Source organism: Mobula hypostoma, chromosome 3 (genome assembly GCF_963921235.1).
Source record: "Mobula hypostoma chromosome 3, sMobHyp1.1, whole genome shotgun sequence".
NCBI lineage: Eukaryota > Metazoa > Chordata > Chondrichthyes > Myliobatiformes > Myliobatidae > Mobula > Mobula hypostoma.
Genome location: NC_086099.1, coordinates 214778646 through 214795322, shown reverse-complemented (window position 1 = coordinate 214795322; position 16677 = coordinate 214778646). Strand labels below are relative to the sequence as shown.

General features: G+C 43.4%; 1 protein-coding gene across 5 annotated transcripts in view; it reads right to left on the bottom strand.

The window, feature by feature from the left end:
* The window catches only part of LOC134344521 (5'-AMP-activated protein kinase subunit gamma-2-like), a 512949-nt gene that overhangs the window by 450420 nt on the left and 45852 nt on the right, over nucleotides 1-16677 (bottom strand). The window contains exon 1 of one of the 5 annotated variants that reach the window (XM_063044463.1): nucleotides 15543-16313. The exons of 2 other annotated variants lie outside the window; for them this stretch is intronic. In XM_063044463.1, the coding sequence (XP_062900533.1) occupies nucleotides 15543-15626 (84 nt within the window). In that variant the 5' untranslated portion in view covers nucleotides 15627-16313. Of the gene's footprint in view, nucleotides 1-15542; nucleotides 16314-16677 lie in introns of those variants that run through there. 2 more of the 5 variants (XM_063044462.1, XM_063044466.1) reach the window with 2 other exon arrangements.

Below are 16677 nucleotides of genomic sequence, written 5' to 3'. Positions count from 1 at the left end.
TATAATATATATCTTGAAATGCTTTTTCTTCGCAACCAACCACAAAAACAGAAGAGTGCCCCCAAAGAATAAATGACAGTTAAATGTTAAAACCCCAAAGTCTTTCCCTCCCGTGCACAAGTGGCAGCAAGCAACTATTGCCCCTCCCCCCCACTGGCAAAAAAAGAGCATCGGCACCCACCACCGAGCACCCAAGCATGAGCAAGGCACAGACTTGCAGTTACCCCAAAGACCACATTGTTCACCCGGCATTCAACATACCACAGGCAGGCTCTCTCACTCCCTAATAAGGGAGAAAGAGGTGTCTCCGTTCAGCTCAGGTCTAACAACCCTGACTGGTAAAACAAAATTGTTACAGAAACAGCAATGAGGACAGTATCCCCAAGTCTCCACCCAGGACTTGCACGACTGACAGTAGTGAAAATCATGAAGAGCCCACTGACACGATGAAGGAAGCCCTGAACACCACCAGAGATGGAGGACTTTCACTGCGGCCCCAAACGCAAGTGGTGTAATGAGCAGCAAGTAAGATTAAAGGTGCAAAGAGATTAGCATTTAGAATGCTACAAATAAGAGATGGGAACATGCAAGCTGCAGAAACAAACAGTCAAATGCCATAAAAATGTTTGCTAATCTTACAACTAAAATTCACACACACTGAACCAACAGTATATCATAAATGGTATTCAAAAATCAGTGCTATGATTAATCGCAATCAATCCAAGGAAAGTTCAAGATCAAATTAGGCCTCCAAATGAGAATCTAAAATTAACGTGCATCTTTTGCATCACTACATGTTACTCAGCCATTTTCTCTCTGTGCTTCAAATTTATTATTGGATTTTAAAACCCATGTTACTGCCAACTTTAAATATCTAAAATATTCCTTACAAACAGAATTTAGGCCTGTCAGTTTGTGATATCCATCAACAAATGCAGCATTAACCTCAAATTCTGTTTGACACAAGTGAAAGTGGATATTTGTTTTGCAAGTTGACACACAAACAAAATTCATCTCCTTTTATTCCATCAATACTGAATTATGGAACAGTCAATCAGTTCAAGAAGCAGCTAGGGTTTTTATTTCTGGGCTTGTAGTCAGTGTGGAGAAAGATAGGTAAGTCCTCTCTCAATCAAACTTGGTGACCACATTTTCCAAGTGACAGAGTGAATTTTCATTTAGAGATACAGCATGGTAAAAAAGCTGGAGTCCGCGCAGCCCAATTACACCCATGTGACCTATTAACTTACTAACCGGTACATCTCTGGAATGTGGGAAGAAACTGGAGCACCCAGAGGAATCAGGAAGAACATACTGTGCAAGTTCATTACAGCAGGGGATAGGCGTGGCAGAAGGGTAGGAAATAAAACCAGGTTGCTGACACTGTAATAGTATTATGCCAAATTAATTTATGTTATTTGATTCATTCTCCACTCACTGATTTTCTGCCAAGAAGATTGTTAAACTTTCTGTTTACTTCTTTCTTTAAACAGACTTTACTTTTTGTTTGCAGGGGATTATACCGTCATTGGGTGGCAGGGTGCAGATACATCTCTACCAAGGCACACTTTCCCCTCATTAGCCTGCAGGTCACCCTTGGGCAACGTGTAGCACCTGCTTAGCCTCCCCACCCCCCTCTGCCCCAATCAGTCACATGAAGCCATGCAAGAAGGTGGTGGATGGTCGTATGAGCAGCTGGTGCACATCACAATTCCAGGTTATTCGATCACTGACACCAAGCAGACAATCTCTGAAGAGTATTGATAAAGGCTGGGGTCACCCATCTTGTAAAGACACTGCCCAGAAGGTGGCAATGGCAAACCACTTCTTGGCAAAAAAAGAACATTATTTACATATTTCTTTAAGTCTAAATGTGACTATACGCCCATTGCAAGAGGATTGATTCAACTACCCTCTGAGCAGTTGGGGATCTGTAACAAACAGATGATGTCACAAGAGATGTGCAATAAATGCAGGCAGTGCCTGAGGCGGCAACATCTAAAGACACAATAAATGATTAGGAAATAGGAAATATCAGTTTCAAGATGGTGATGCAGATGCTGGAAAGCAAATAAAACATTAACTGCTGGTGGAAGATGAAGATTTAGCTTTATTTGTCACATGTACATCACAACATTTAAAAACATACAGTGAAACATGTAGTTTGTGTCAACGACCAACACAGTCTGAGATATTAGGCTTACAAGTTAAAAAAGATTTGCATTTCAGAATCAGAATCTGGTTTAATACCACTGGCATACAGAAACATAGAAAACCTACAGCACAATACAGGCCCTTCGGCCCACAAAGCTGTGCCGAACATGTCCTTACCTTAGAAATTACCTTGGGTTACCCATGGCTCTCTGTTTTTCTGAGCTCCATGTACCTATCCAGGAGTCTCTTAAAAGACCCTATCGTATCTGCTTCCACCACCATCGCTGGTAGCCCATTCCATGCACTCACCACTCTTTGCGTAAAACACTTACCCCTGACACCTCCCCTGTACCTACTTCCAAGCACCTTAAAACTGTGCCCTCTCATGCTAGCCATTTCATATGTTGTGAAATTTATTAACTTTGCAGCAGCAGTATAACACAATACATAATAACATAGGGGAAAAAACTGAAATACATTTTTATATCAAATAGATTGTGAATTTAAAATATACAAGTGGAGGACCAAAGAATAACATGGGACACTTCCTCTTCACTTCAAAATCTTTTAAGATGGCAGTCAGAACATATTTATCATCTCAGCCAGAACTGATCGCAGGAGCACACAACTGCTTCACAGCACCGAAAAAATGATTCTGTCCTGACTTCCAGAGCTTGTTACAAGGCCCTGATGAAGGGTCTTGGTCCAAAACATCAACTCTTTATTCTTCTCCATAGCTGCCGCCTAACCTCCTAAGTTCCTCCAGCAATTTGTGTGCTCCTTGTTACAAGGAGTTTGCATGTGCTGACTGTGACCATATGGGAAGAAGTAGATTCCTCCCACAGCTCAAAGGTGTGTGGATTAGTAGGTTAATTGATCACTATAATTTATTTTGTTTATGGTATCATGAATGTTCTGTATAGTTTACTTAAGATCATAAACATGGGAAAATCTGCAGATGCTGGAAACCCAAGCAGCAAACAAAAAATACTGGAGGAACTCAGCAGGCCAGGCAGCATCTATGGAAAAGAGTAAACAGTTGACGTTTTGAGCCACGACCCTTCATCAGGAGTGGAGTCCTGGTGATGGGTCTCAGTCCGAAACAGCGACTATTTACTCTTTTCCATAGATGCTGCCTGGCCTGTTAAGTCCCTCCAGCATTTTGTGTGTGTTGCTTAAGATCATGTAATTTCTCTTTGTCAAACTCATGGTGCATTGTGCTGCTTCTGCAAAAACAAAAGCTAATTCTCATGACATTTATACCTGGTAAATGCAACATACTGGAACTTGACTTATGTGTACAGTGTGTGGCTGAACTGAAATTAATATGGGGACATGAGAGGAAAATTATGGGATAATGGCCTTGACCTATGAGCCAGTATCTACTCAAAGGGATGAATGGCCTCTTTCTACATCCTCTGAACTTATGGAAATAGAGTCATACAACATAGAAACAAGCATTTCATCTGCTGTGCCACTGCAAAACACATGGATTGTCATCAATGAAAAGGAATGCCACTACCATCATTTTGAAGACTATTGGAATGGGCAATACATACTGATCTGGAGGAGGAGAAGACGGCAGCGCAATGCAGTGCGCAGCAGCCACTCCGGTGAATGATATCTGTTACCTGTCAAGTAGGGTGCCATACACAATCCTGATTTGATGGAGACAGATGTGAGAGCACAGAGGAACATCTGGAGAAACTTCTGAAATGCCCGCTTCGCTGCTGCTGCTACTGTATGGTCCAGAATCTCCGGAGGGGAAGGCCCCGAGTCTTTGGCTTTGCTTGTCGCTCGGCGGCTAGGGTGGGGTCGAAGGCGCTCGGCAGAGGACGGTGCTCGGGAGGCTGTATCAGAGGGGCTGGTCAGAGGCTCGAAGTTTTCGGATGGACTCAAGAGTCGGCTGGGGTCGGGTGCTTCCAATGCATCGCCAGTTGTCAGCGCCTGGAGGTTTATGGCAGGGAGAGTTTCTCCCTTTTGCTGCCTGCCATCAGGACTATCGAGAGTCAATCAGAACTTTGAGACTTTTTTTTTACCGTGCCCATGGTCTGCTCTTTATCAAATTATAGTATTGCTTTGCACTGCTGTAACTGTATGTTATAATTATGTGGTCTTGTCAGTGTTAGTCTTTGGTTTGTCCTGTTTTTTTTGTGTTATCACTCTGGAGGAACATTGTATCATTTCTTAACGCATGCGTTTCTGAATGACAATAAAGAAGGACTGAGTGTCCTCATAATCTAATCTAATCTATTCTTGCCAGTAATACCAATAGCTCACACAAATTAATGTTAGACATGCTTCATTACAACAGCCTAGATTGTTCACTGGGGCTTCTGACACTAAAACCTCCCAACTCAGGGAGGGAAAGTTACCTATTCTTTCTTACAAAGGTTAACTTTAACTGAGCAGCGGGAATGTGGGAAGAGGCAATGAACAGATAGTGCATCCAATACAACTCCAAAAACATTAAAATATGGCAATAATAGAGCAGCTTAAACTCAGGAACAGCAATGGCTTACATTTGCATAGCACCTTTAATATCCCAATGCCCTTCGCAAAGATACTTAACCAAGAAATTTTGAGAATGAACCAAACAAATGTTGGATTAGGGCATAGAATTGTTATTTTTCTGGTAGGTTAGCTTTCCTATTTGCACAGTTTGCCGTCTTTTGCTCACTGGTTGAATGCCCAAGTTGATTCTACTATGGATTTATTGAATATGCCTGCAAGAAAATGAAGCTCAAAGTTGTATACAGTGACATATATGTACTTTGATATGTAGTTGTATATGCTGACACAAATGTACTTTATGATCAAGTTTAAATAAATTGCTGGTGTTTAGTCAATGTCTTTCTAAATGAGAGATGGGTGATGAGCAGAGAGGTTTGAGAAGGAAGCTTCAGAGCAGCAGGACTACAAAACAAGAGGCCGGGCCAACAAAGGTGGAGCAACTATTTCCTAGAAGTGCTCCAACTTTCTCCCAGATCCAAAAGGTAGGCTGATTAATCACTGTAAATTGTCCCTTGGAAAGCACACAAGGTCAAAAGTGGAAATCTCTGAAGGTCATATGGCTGGAGGAGATTACAGAGATGCCAATAGAAGGAAAGTTGTATACCTGGAAAACACTAACATACACTCAGTGGCACTTTATTATGTACACCTGTACCTGTACACATACTTGGTTAACAGAAATGTCTAATTTTGCAGCAATTCAGTGTTGAAAAGCATGCCGACATGGTCAAGATGTTCGGCTGTTCCTCAGACCAAACATCGTGGGAAAGAAATGTGATCTAAGTGACTTTGACCATGGAAGAATGCTGGTGCCAGTCGGGGTGGTAAACTGCTCAGATTTTCACGTACAACAGTCTCCAGAGTTCACAGAGAATGGTGTGAAAAACAAAAAAAAACATCCAGTGAGTGGCAGTTCTGTGAGCAAAAACCACCTTGCTAATGAGAGAGGTCGGAGGAGAATGGCCATACTGGTTCAGGCTGACAGGAAGGCGACAGTAACTCAAATAACCACGCGTTACAACAGTGGTGCACAGAAGAGCATGTCTGAATGCACACCACACTGAACCTTGTAAGTGGATGGTCTGCAGCAGCAGCAAACCACGAATATACACTCAGTGGACACTTATGTGCCTAATAAAGTGGCCACTGAGTGTACTTACAATCAGATAGCTTAGCTGACCACTGAAACACGATGACCTTGTGGAGAATGCAGAAGCAAAATAATTGAATAAACTGAGTGATTGCTGAAAAGATTGTGAAGGAAAATAGGTTGGATGACTCATTCTCTTTATTAACTGCTGCTTCAATGCGTCTACTCAGGGTCAGAGTTTGATGTTTCTTCCCAAAGGAAAAAGCCAGCAGTGGTAACAGCTGGCAGAATATTTCCCCAAGACAGCTTCTTCCCCCTCCTCCCGCCACCCCACACCCAGTGCATTACTACTCCAGTTTTCTTTTAATTTGACGTTAATGAACTGTTTAACTTCAAGCAAAAAAAAATCTCATGTCTTCCCCCCCCACCAACAAAAGAAAAATGGTAGTGTCAGGAATAACAACACAGTGAGACTGGACCATGTGTGGCATTCAACGTGGCTTGAAAACGTCTCAGCTAAATTGCTCTTCTCACATTCACATGCATTGAGGAGTGACACACTGGGCACTCAGCAGAACTGTGGTACAGCTAGTACAGCCGCTGCCTCTCAGCTCCAGCGATGAGGACTCAATCCTGACACCCGACACGCTCAGTGTGGGGCTTGTACGTTGACCACATGGGTTTCCTCAGGGTGCTTTTGTTTCCTTTCTCATCCTGAGGATGTACAGTTGGGTGGTTAATCACCTGAGTGATTACGTGGGGAGAAAGGAAATGAGATTAATGTAGGATTATTGTGAATGGGCACGTGAATGTGAGCACAGAGTCAGAGGATAAAACTCTAACTGATCCTCTGATCTACAGACTCACTTTCAAGGACTCTTTACAACTTATGTAGAGTCATAGGAAAGTACAGCACAGAAACAGGCCCTTTGGCCCATCTAGTCCATGCTGAACTATTTAAACTGCCTATTTCCATCAGCCTGCACAGGGACCAAAGCCCTCCATCCCCCTACCATCCATGTACCTATCCAGACTTCTCTTAAACAGTGAAATCAAGCTCACATGCACCACTTGTAGTGGCAGCTCATTCCACACTTGCATGACCCTCTGAATGAATAAGCTTCCCTTCATGTTCTCCTTAAACTCTGATTGTAGGCCCATCCAATGTCAGTGGGAAAAGCCTGCTTGCATTTACATGTACTCAAGTGTTATTTTCAATTACAAAACTTGCTTTGTTTTGCACATTGATATTTGTCAGTTTTTTATGTAGCTTTTTTTTGTAAAATTCTATTGTATTTCACCCCCCACCGTAAATTTCTGCAAAAAAATGAATCTCAAAGTGGTTTATGGTGACATATATGTACTTTGATAATAAGTTTACTTTGATATTTTGAACTTTGAACCAGTGTATTTTACCAGCTACACTTTTGAACCAACAGGAGGGATAGAACCAGAGAGCTAATTTGTGGAACAAGGAAGCCAAGGCAATAGACATGAAAGTTTCTGTCCCGCCAAAATACCAGAATTTTAAAACTACATGCAGAAATTCTTCCTCTTTAAATAGGAGAGCATAGCTTCCATCTTTGATCAGAAATTCGGGATAATAATGACTGGCTGAGGAAAAGCAAATAGTTTAACCTAGAAGCCATCAACTCGAAAATTGCTCCTAGACCTGACAAAAACTATGAAGTTAATAGAATTGCCTTTGCCAACCATGATTTGATAATAAAAAAATCATCCCCTAAATGGCAGATGTGATGTAATACCATGGAAACAATTCAAGTTCAATGTACATTTATTATCCAAGTATCTATACCATATACAACCTTGAGATTCATATTTTTGCAGCCACCCTCAGGAAAGCAAAGAAATATACAGAATAGAATCCACGAAAAACCAAAGACTGACAAACATCCAGTGAGCAAAAGAGGTCAAATCATGCAAATAATTTCAAGTAAAAGTAAACAAGTAATACTGAGAACATAGCTGCAGAGTCTCCAAAAGCAAGTGCTGTTAAGGGGGATAATAAATCAGCCATGATTGAATGTAGCAGACTCGATATGCCATATGGCTTAACTTTGCCTGTATATCTTATGGTCTTGTGAAGCCAATTGTTCTGAGGCTTTAGAATTTCACAGGACAACTACTATCATTGGCAATACTAGCATAACGTCCTGTTTCTATATCCAGTCCAAATGTGCATCAAGATGATATTCAGATCAGCACATTCAGTCACCGCCCAAATCTTTTAATCCAGTTTCTGATAGTTCCATTGTTTCTATTTTAACAAAGCTTTTTGTTTGGATTTCTGCAAGTCCTGATATTGCTGCAACTTTATGACATACCCAGTAGTGAAAGATCTGTCAAACACAAGTTTCTAAAATTCATTCTGCCAAGTCATTTGTGCGCGGAATTTCATGCAACTTCCTTCCTTGCATAGTTTCTATGATTTCTTTCCAGTTATTGTTGACCAGGTCCTATTTATCAGGTTTTAAACAAAACATGACAAACCAAACCTGGAATTACATTTGCTAGCTTCGCATCTAGGTTAACTACCAGAGCTAATAAATATGTTGTTACTGCAGCCTGCACCCTGCAGATTTCCTCTGCCTCATTATCATCATAGGATAAATGGCATCTGGCCCAGGAATATTGTTTGTTCCCAACCACAAATGTGTGAGAGATGCTCATGATGCCTCTCTCGAATTTTCAGGACATCTCAAAGTACTTCAGCCAAAATGAAAGACTTTGAATTGCAGCCAATGTTACTTATACAAATGCAGCAATAACTCAACAACAGTACAATAAATGAAATCATCATGCAATGGGAGAGAAAAATATTTGAGAACTGGGTATGATCTATCACACAAATGACATACACTTGGTGACTACTTTATTAGGTACATCTGCTTGTTAATGCAAATATCTATTCAGCCAATCATGTGGCAGCAACTCAATGCATAAAAGCACACAGACAAGGTCACGAGGTTCAATTGTTGTTCAGACCAAACTTCAGAATGGGAAAGAAAAAATGTGATCTAAATAAGTGACCTTGACCATGGAATAATTTTTGGTGACGGGCAGTTTGAGTAAATCAGAAACTGCTGATCTCATGGGATTTTCAGGCACAACAATCCCTAGAGTTTACAGAGAATGGTGCGAAAAACAAAAAACATCCAGACAGTGGCAGTTCTGTGAGGGAAAACGCCTTGTTTATCAGAATCAGAATCAGGTTTATTATCACCGTCAAGTGTCGTGAAATTTGATAATTTAGCAGCAGCAGTTCAATGCAATACATAATCTAGTAGAAAGAAAGAGAAAAATAATAATAATAAATAAAATAAAACATAATAAATAGACAAGTAAGTCGATTATCTATATTGAATTTTTTTTACATGTGCAAAAACAGAAATACTGTATATTAAAAAAAAGTGAGGTAGTGTCCAAAGCTTCAATGTCTATTTAGGAATCGGATGGCAGAGGGGAAGAAGCTGTTCCTGAATCGCTGAATATGTGCCTTCAGGCTTCTGTATCTCCTACCCAATGGTAACAGTGAGAAAAGGGCATGCTCTGGGTGCTGGAGGTCCTTAATAATGGACACTGCCTTTTTGAGACACTGCTCCCTAAAGATGTCGTGGGTACTTTGTAGGCTAATGCCCAAGATGGAGCTGACTGGATTTACAACATTCTGCAGCTTCTTTCAGTCCTGTGCAGTAGCCCTTTCATACCAGACAGTGATGCAGCCTGTCAGAATGCTCTCTACGGTAAAACTATAGAAGTTTTTGAGTGTATTTGTTGACATGCCAAATCTCTTCAAACTCCTGTGTACATACATCTACTGATGCCTCTGGACACATCTTCAGTGATGTTCCTGGAATCATCGGGTGTTTCGGGTCTTTCAACACATACAACCTCTTCCAGATGACCCAGCCGGGGCTGATCAGACCCCAGCTTGTGTCCAGATGGCTAGCTACTTATGACTCCATGGCTCCCCTCTTTTGAGCCACAGCCATCTTGAGGCCCTCTCTGCCACATCAGTGGTACTGCAGATGGTTCTCCTCTTCCTCTCTCCCTCGATGCCCAAAATGCTGAAGGCTCTAGCTAAGGAACGGGCTGCAAATCCCCTACAACCAACCTCCACTGGGAGACACCTCGCTCTCCATCCAGCCTGCTGACAGTTGCTGACCAGTCCTGCGTATTTGGAGAGCTTCCTTTCAAAGGCCTCTTCCAAGCAATCTTCCCATGGGACTGTCAGCTCCAGCAGCACCACTTACTTCGTCGACTCAGACACAAGGACAATGTCTGGTCGCAGGGAGGTGGCTGCTTCGAGTAAGGTGTTTTGGAGCCTTCCTTCTCCTCTACTCCGAACCGTTCAGCTGCGATGCTGACAGTGATTGTTGTCATGGCTTGCGGCTTCCTATTGGCCCCTCCCTTCGCCGTTGCTTCCAGAATTTGGTTGACATCTTCATCAAACTGCTTCCTCAGTGAAGTCATGTTAGCTGCAGGCAATTTGATCCGCCTCCTGTTAGACTTGATGTTAGAGGGATTAGTTTGCAATACCTGGAGCTTCCAGGCACTATGGGGTGACTCTGTGCCTGGCACCTTCTTCATCACACCAGGTTGGACACCTGCACGTTGTGCTGCTATAAAGTATAGCCGCTGTCTTGCCTTCTTTATGACTACATTGATATGTTGGGACCAGGTTAGATCCTCAGAGATTTTGATGCCCAGGAACTTGAAGCTGCTCACTCTTTCCACTTCTGATCCTCCACTATGAGGATTGGTACGTGTTCCTTCGTCTTACCCTTCCTGCAGGCCACAATCAGCTCTTTCGTCTTCCTGATGTTGAGTGCCAGGTTGTAGTTGTGGCACCATTCCACTAGTTGGCATATCTCATTCCTGTACGCCCTCTCGTCACCAGCTGAGATTCTACCAACAATGGTTGTATCATCAGCAAATTTATAGATGGTATTTGAACTATGCCCAGCCACACAGTCATATGTATACAGAGAGTAGAGCAGTGGGCTAAGCACACACGTCTGAGGTGCGCCAGTGTTGATTGTCAGCGAGGAGGATATGTTATCACCAATCCGCACAGACTGTTGTCTTCCGGTTAGGAAGTTGAGGATCCAATTGCAGAGGGAGGTACAGAGACCCAGGCTCTGCAACTTCTCAATCAGGATTGTGGGAATGATGGTATTAAATGCTGAGCTACGGTCGATGAACAGCATCCTGACATAGGTATTTGTGTTGTCCAGGTCGTCTAAAACCATGTGAAGAGCCAATGAGGTTGCATTTGCCGTTGACCTATTGTGGCAATAGGCAAATTGCAATGGGTCCAGGTCCTTGCTGAGGCAGGAGTTCAGTCTAGTCATAACTAATCTCTCAAAACATTTCATCACTGTCAATGTGAGTGCTACCAGGCAATAGTCATTAAGGCAGCTCACATTATTCTTCTTAGGCTCTGGTATGATTGTTGCCCTTTTGACGCAAGTGGGAACTTCTGCCCATAGCAGTGAGAGGTTGAAAATGTCCTTGAATACTCCCGCTAGTTGGTGTGTGGAATAGGCCCTTCGAACCGCGCTACCCAGCAATGCCAGACTGTATCCTAGCCTAATCACAGAACAATTTACAATCACTAATTAATCCGCCCACCAGCACATCTTTGGATTCTGGGAAAAAACCGGAGCACCCAGGGGAAACCCATGCAGTCATGGGAGGAACGTACAAACTCCTTGCAGAAAGTGGCAGGAATTGAACCCAGCTTGTTGGCACTAAAACGCATTGTGCTAACCACTATGCTACTGTGTGACTATTTTCTTGATTAGTTTTTGTTCTTTAAGAGTTGTCCCAAATAAGAGGCTGCCCAATTAACTAATGGCTCAATTAACTGAAATCCACTGTATATGAAATAGTTAGCCTCTGCAAAAATGGATCACCCATGATTATTCTGACTAATGGAACTCGTGCAAATAGCTGCGCGACCAGTTCCTGCTTTCTATTTTTCTATATTTCTCTAGTTCTCACTCTGGGAATAGTTAAAGATTAAAGATTGGATTTTTTTGTAATGTACATTGAAACACAGTGAAATGAGCAGCTTTGCATCAACAAGCAGAGTCCGAGGCTTGTGCTGCGAGCAGCCCGCAAGTGTCACCACACTTCCAGCATCAACACAGTACGCTAACTCGCTAACCCTAACACGCAAGAACACAATAAGCATAAAGAACACAATAAAAACAAAACACAATAAGTATACATATAAAAGCAATCTTATAAAACACAATGTACAAGTTCAATACTGTGCTAAAGACTTAGGCACATGCATAGCTAGGATGCCTAAGCCTTTTGCACAGTACTGTGTTTGTCAACATGAAGTGGCAAGTGAATTTTGTAAATTTGGCGGGAGAAAAGGATGTTGGGTATGGCAAGAGTGGATCGCTGCGGGAGGGGTGTGGGAATGGTGACAGAGTGCCAGGGCAGAGGGGTGGCACAGGTACAGACACACCTAGTTCTGAGACACCAGGCAACGTCAGTTGATTCCAAACTATTTAACTGTTTAATGATCATTACAGAATGCCTCTCTGGTGCTTCCTGCTCCCTCCCCTCTCCCTTGCCCTTTACCCAACCATGATTCCTCTATACCTGCCCCTTTCCCACTCTCTGGTGACAATACAGACTCATATCAGAATCAGGTTTATCATCACTCACATATGTTATTAAATTTGTTATTTTTTGCAGCAGCAGTACAGTGCAATACATAAAATTACTATAGTACTATGAAAATGGGCCTAAGACTTGCACAGTACTGTAACTGTTATATACACAGATTTATGTGCATAAAGTGACGCTGGTTGATGTGTACGTAGTGATGGTGCGGGTATGCTGGGGTAGGTTAATGATTGGTGGACAAACAGTCCATGAGCAAGGTGGGTTCATTCGTTCATGATTTTGCTGGCCTTTTTCCAGAACCCTTCCATATATGTGTCCTTGATGGCAAGCAGGCTGGTGTCAGTGATGCATTGGGCAGTTTTGACTACCTTAAATTTTAAAATATGATATATGGAAAATATTTCAGTGATGAACCAGTAAGATATCAGTCACATGAAGTTAACAAAACAGCACTGCATCTCTGACAGCAGCTATTTGTCATCTGTATCAATAATTTAGATGAGAATGCACAGTGTATGTTTAGTAAATTTGCAAATGACAGTGAAATAGATGGTGTCATAGACAGTGATGAGCTGGTTAAGGAATAGCAAAGGAGTGCGAGATGCTGCTTCTTTGGGAAGACAAGTTAAGATAGGACTTTCACAGTGAATGGTAGGGCCCTCAGGAGTCTTGTAGAACAGAGAAGTACAAGTCCACGGTTGCCAGAACTAGTGCCACAGGCAGACAGGGTGGGGAAGAAGGCTTTTGGTATGATGGTCTTCATCAGTCAGAGTACTAAGTGTGGAAGCAGTTGTACAAATTATCTCTGAGGCTACATTTGCAAATATTGTGTTCAGTTTTTGGTCAATCTGCTATAAGATGCCATTAAGCTGGAAAGAGTGCAGAGGAAATTTGTGAGGATGTGGCTAGGACCTGAGCTTTGAATATAAGTTGATTATAATTTGATTGTGAAAATAAATATTGTTGTTAAAATAAAATGAAGTGCTGCCCTCTGCCAAGGTCCTGCTGTATTGCTTTCCTGCTCTCTGTAGGCTGTTCCCATGAACACCCACCGAAACAAACATGCGCTGTTGCTGAAGAGACATTAGCTCTGGAGGCTACCCTCTGGTCAGCGTAGGCAAGCTGTCCACTTCAGAATGTGCAGTCTCACACCCTCGAAAGACCACCTGTTGTTGAGGGATACACTAAAGCTTGGTGCAGCTGTCGCCCAGGCTCCATTGGGAAAGGCCACAGCTCTACAACCCTCTCCTTTTGCAAAGAGAGACGCCTCAAAACCTCTCAGACTTACAAGACTATGAGACATAGTAGCAGATTTGGGCCATTCAGCCCAACAAGTCCACTCCACCAATCCTTCATGGCTAGTTTATAATCCCTTTGAACCCCATTCTCCTCTTTCTCCCCGTAACCTCTGATGCCCTTAATAATCAAGAACCTATCAACCCCCACTTTAAATATATTCAGTGATTTGGCCTCCACACCCATCTGTGGCAATGAATTCCAGAGATTTACCACCCTCTGGCTGAACAAATTCCACCTCATCTCTGTTCTAAAGGGACATCCGTGTATTCTGAGGCTATGCCCTCTGGTCCTAGACTCTCCCCACTATAGAAAACATCCTCTCCACATCCACTCTATGTAGGCTTTTCAATATTAGAGCGGTCTCAGTGAGCTTCCCCCTCATTCTTTTAAACTCCAGCAAGTACAGGCCCAAAGCACCTCATAAGTTAACCCTTTCATCCCTGGGATAATTCTCATGTACCACCTCTGGATCCTCTCTAATGCCAGTACATCCTTTCTGGCACACCCAATACTCCGTGTGCTCTGTCTGAGAAAGCCTCAGCATTATATTATTGCTCATGGAGCATACATGAAAAGAAAACCAAAGATGCACTGATGGATTGAAAATCTTCTATGTAAACAGAATGATACATCCTCCACTGCGAATGGAGATACGTCTTGGAAAGAAAATTAATAACACCACCTGTCGTCCATCTCCTTCCCAGCTTCCTACTCCGTCCCCCCTCCCAATTTACATCATGCAACACATCAGGAATAATTTTTTTTTAAGTAAAGGTCACTGTGTTAACCCTGTTGTCTCAAGATGCTGGGCTTCTTCTCTGCCTCCCTCCAAGGGGCATTTGGTTTAAATATCTGCTATTAAAATGAAAGCTGTAAGGGATAAGCCCTTCCCACCTACACACCACCAACATTTGCACAGTAAATGCTGGAGGAGCTCAGCAAGCCAAGCTGCATCTATGGAAAATAAACAATCGACGTCTTGGGCTGGGACAGATCAGAACAGATAAAGGGTCTTGGCCCGAAACATCTACTGTTTACTCTTTTCCATAGATGCTGCCTGGCCTGCTGAGTTCCTCCAGCATGTTGTGTGTATTACTTTGATTTCCAGCATCTGGAAATCTTCTCTTGTTTAAGATTTGCACGGGACTCAGCAGGTTGTATATTCCCAAGAGGGGCGTTGCATTCAAGGCAAAATACCCCTTTCCCTCCAGGGCAGGGGTTCCCAAAGATTTTTTTAATGCCATGGAGCGTTACCATTAACAGTGGGGTTCGTGGACCCCATACTGGGAACGCCTGCTCTAGGGGGTAGTAACTTAGAGGGAATTAAGACTGCAATTTTCTGTAAGAAAATGAAAACTATCAGATTTCCTCTATGTTATTCTCAAATACCATTTGCTAAATTTCAGCACCTTTCAATACTGTTTTAATGTTTCTGTCTTCCCCTGGTTTTCGGCGAAAGGATTAGGGGAGCTAATTTGAACCCCCACCATGTGGTCCCCTTAAGTCCGTTTCATGCACTGATGTCGTTGTTTTGATGGACCTCTCGCTCTATTTGTCTTAAACGGACAGATGGAGTTGGGTCCGGCGTGAAGCACTTTGCCCAGGTGTTTCGGCAGCCCCCTTTAACATGACTTTGGCTTCAGCGGCCAGTGTTTGGCGCGTTGCTCTCGCACCCTCCTCCCCCAATCAGCATCTCGCACCAACTTCCCTTTATTTCAGCGACGCGCCGCCCGCCCCCGTGGAGATCCGGCCTAAGCCCTCAAAACCCACGACTCGCAACCCAATACCCTTCCTCGCTCGGCAACATGAAACCTACCGGGATATTCAGGCGCAACATGCGCCGTTTGTTTCTCTTCATCCCCCCTTTCTTTTTGCTGCTGTCCAGGGCGGTGCTTCCCATGAGCTGTCCTGGTGGCCGGAGAGGACGGTCCAAGCCTTGAACCTGCGTCCTTGTTGACAGCTGCACCGCGCACCCCTTGGGTCAGGGGCGGGGGTTACGAAGGGAGGAAACTCCTAAATTGCCTCCCACCCCCCTTCCGAAAGTCCCACGATACTTCTAAAACCAATCCGGGTTGCAGCAACCATCCGTCTCGGAGCTCCCTGCTGCCCACGATCGCGACCCGTAGCCCAGTGCGAGCTCCGTGCCTACTGTCCAACTCCACGCCGACGAGATGTTTATTAATATCTCCTCGCACTGCACACGTGAGTATAGTCCCCAATCCAGAGGCTCTCCAAAAAAAAAACAAATGCACATTGAGAGAGAGAGAGAGAGATAGCTTTGTTTCAAAGGAGCTAATGTTTTCGAATTCGCTCGCCTGTCAATCGGTAACAGCGAAGTCACAGCACAGATTGCAACTGCTGAAACTTGGGTCTAAATTGACTGTAAACATCCGTCAGTCCGGTGGGAGGAAAGAGAGAGAAAAAAAGTTTCAGGAAATGAACTCTCCGCTCGACAACGGGTGAGGCTGGTGTCGACCTATCCAAGCCCCGTCATGTCCCAATATTCAGGCACACCTCCACAACCCAATCAGCCCGGCTGTAACCCCTCCCGACATCACCTCAACGCTCAGGGGCAATGTGCAAAAGAAAACAAATATCCCCTTTAAAGTCACAACGTGGATTTTAACTAAATGGCGGTAGACGAGTCCAACGTTGTAAGCCAATTTCAAACCACTAGAACGTTCCTTCCCTGAACACACAAACACTGCCGCATTAGTATTTCGACCCCCTGCGTTACGTAACACCTTCTCGCCATCCTTACAATGTTAGAAGCGTAGCGATTAATGGGAGGCGCCACTCGTTACAGTATTTAATAACCCTTAAAGAAATCTGAAACACTGTTTCATAAATGCTGGGACACCACCCCTCACCACCATTACCAACTTCTCCCAGCGCAACTCATCGCACTACCACCCCACTCCCCATCATCTCTCAGAGATATGTTTGGTAAA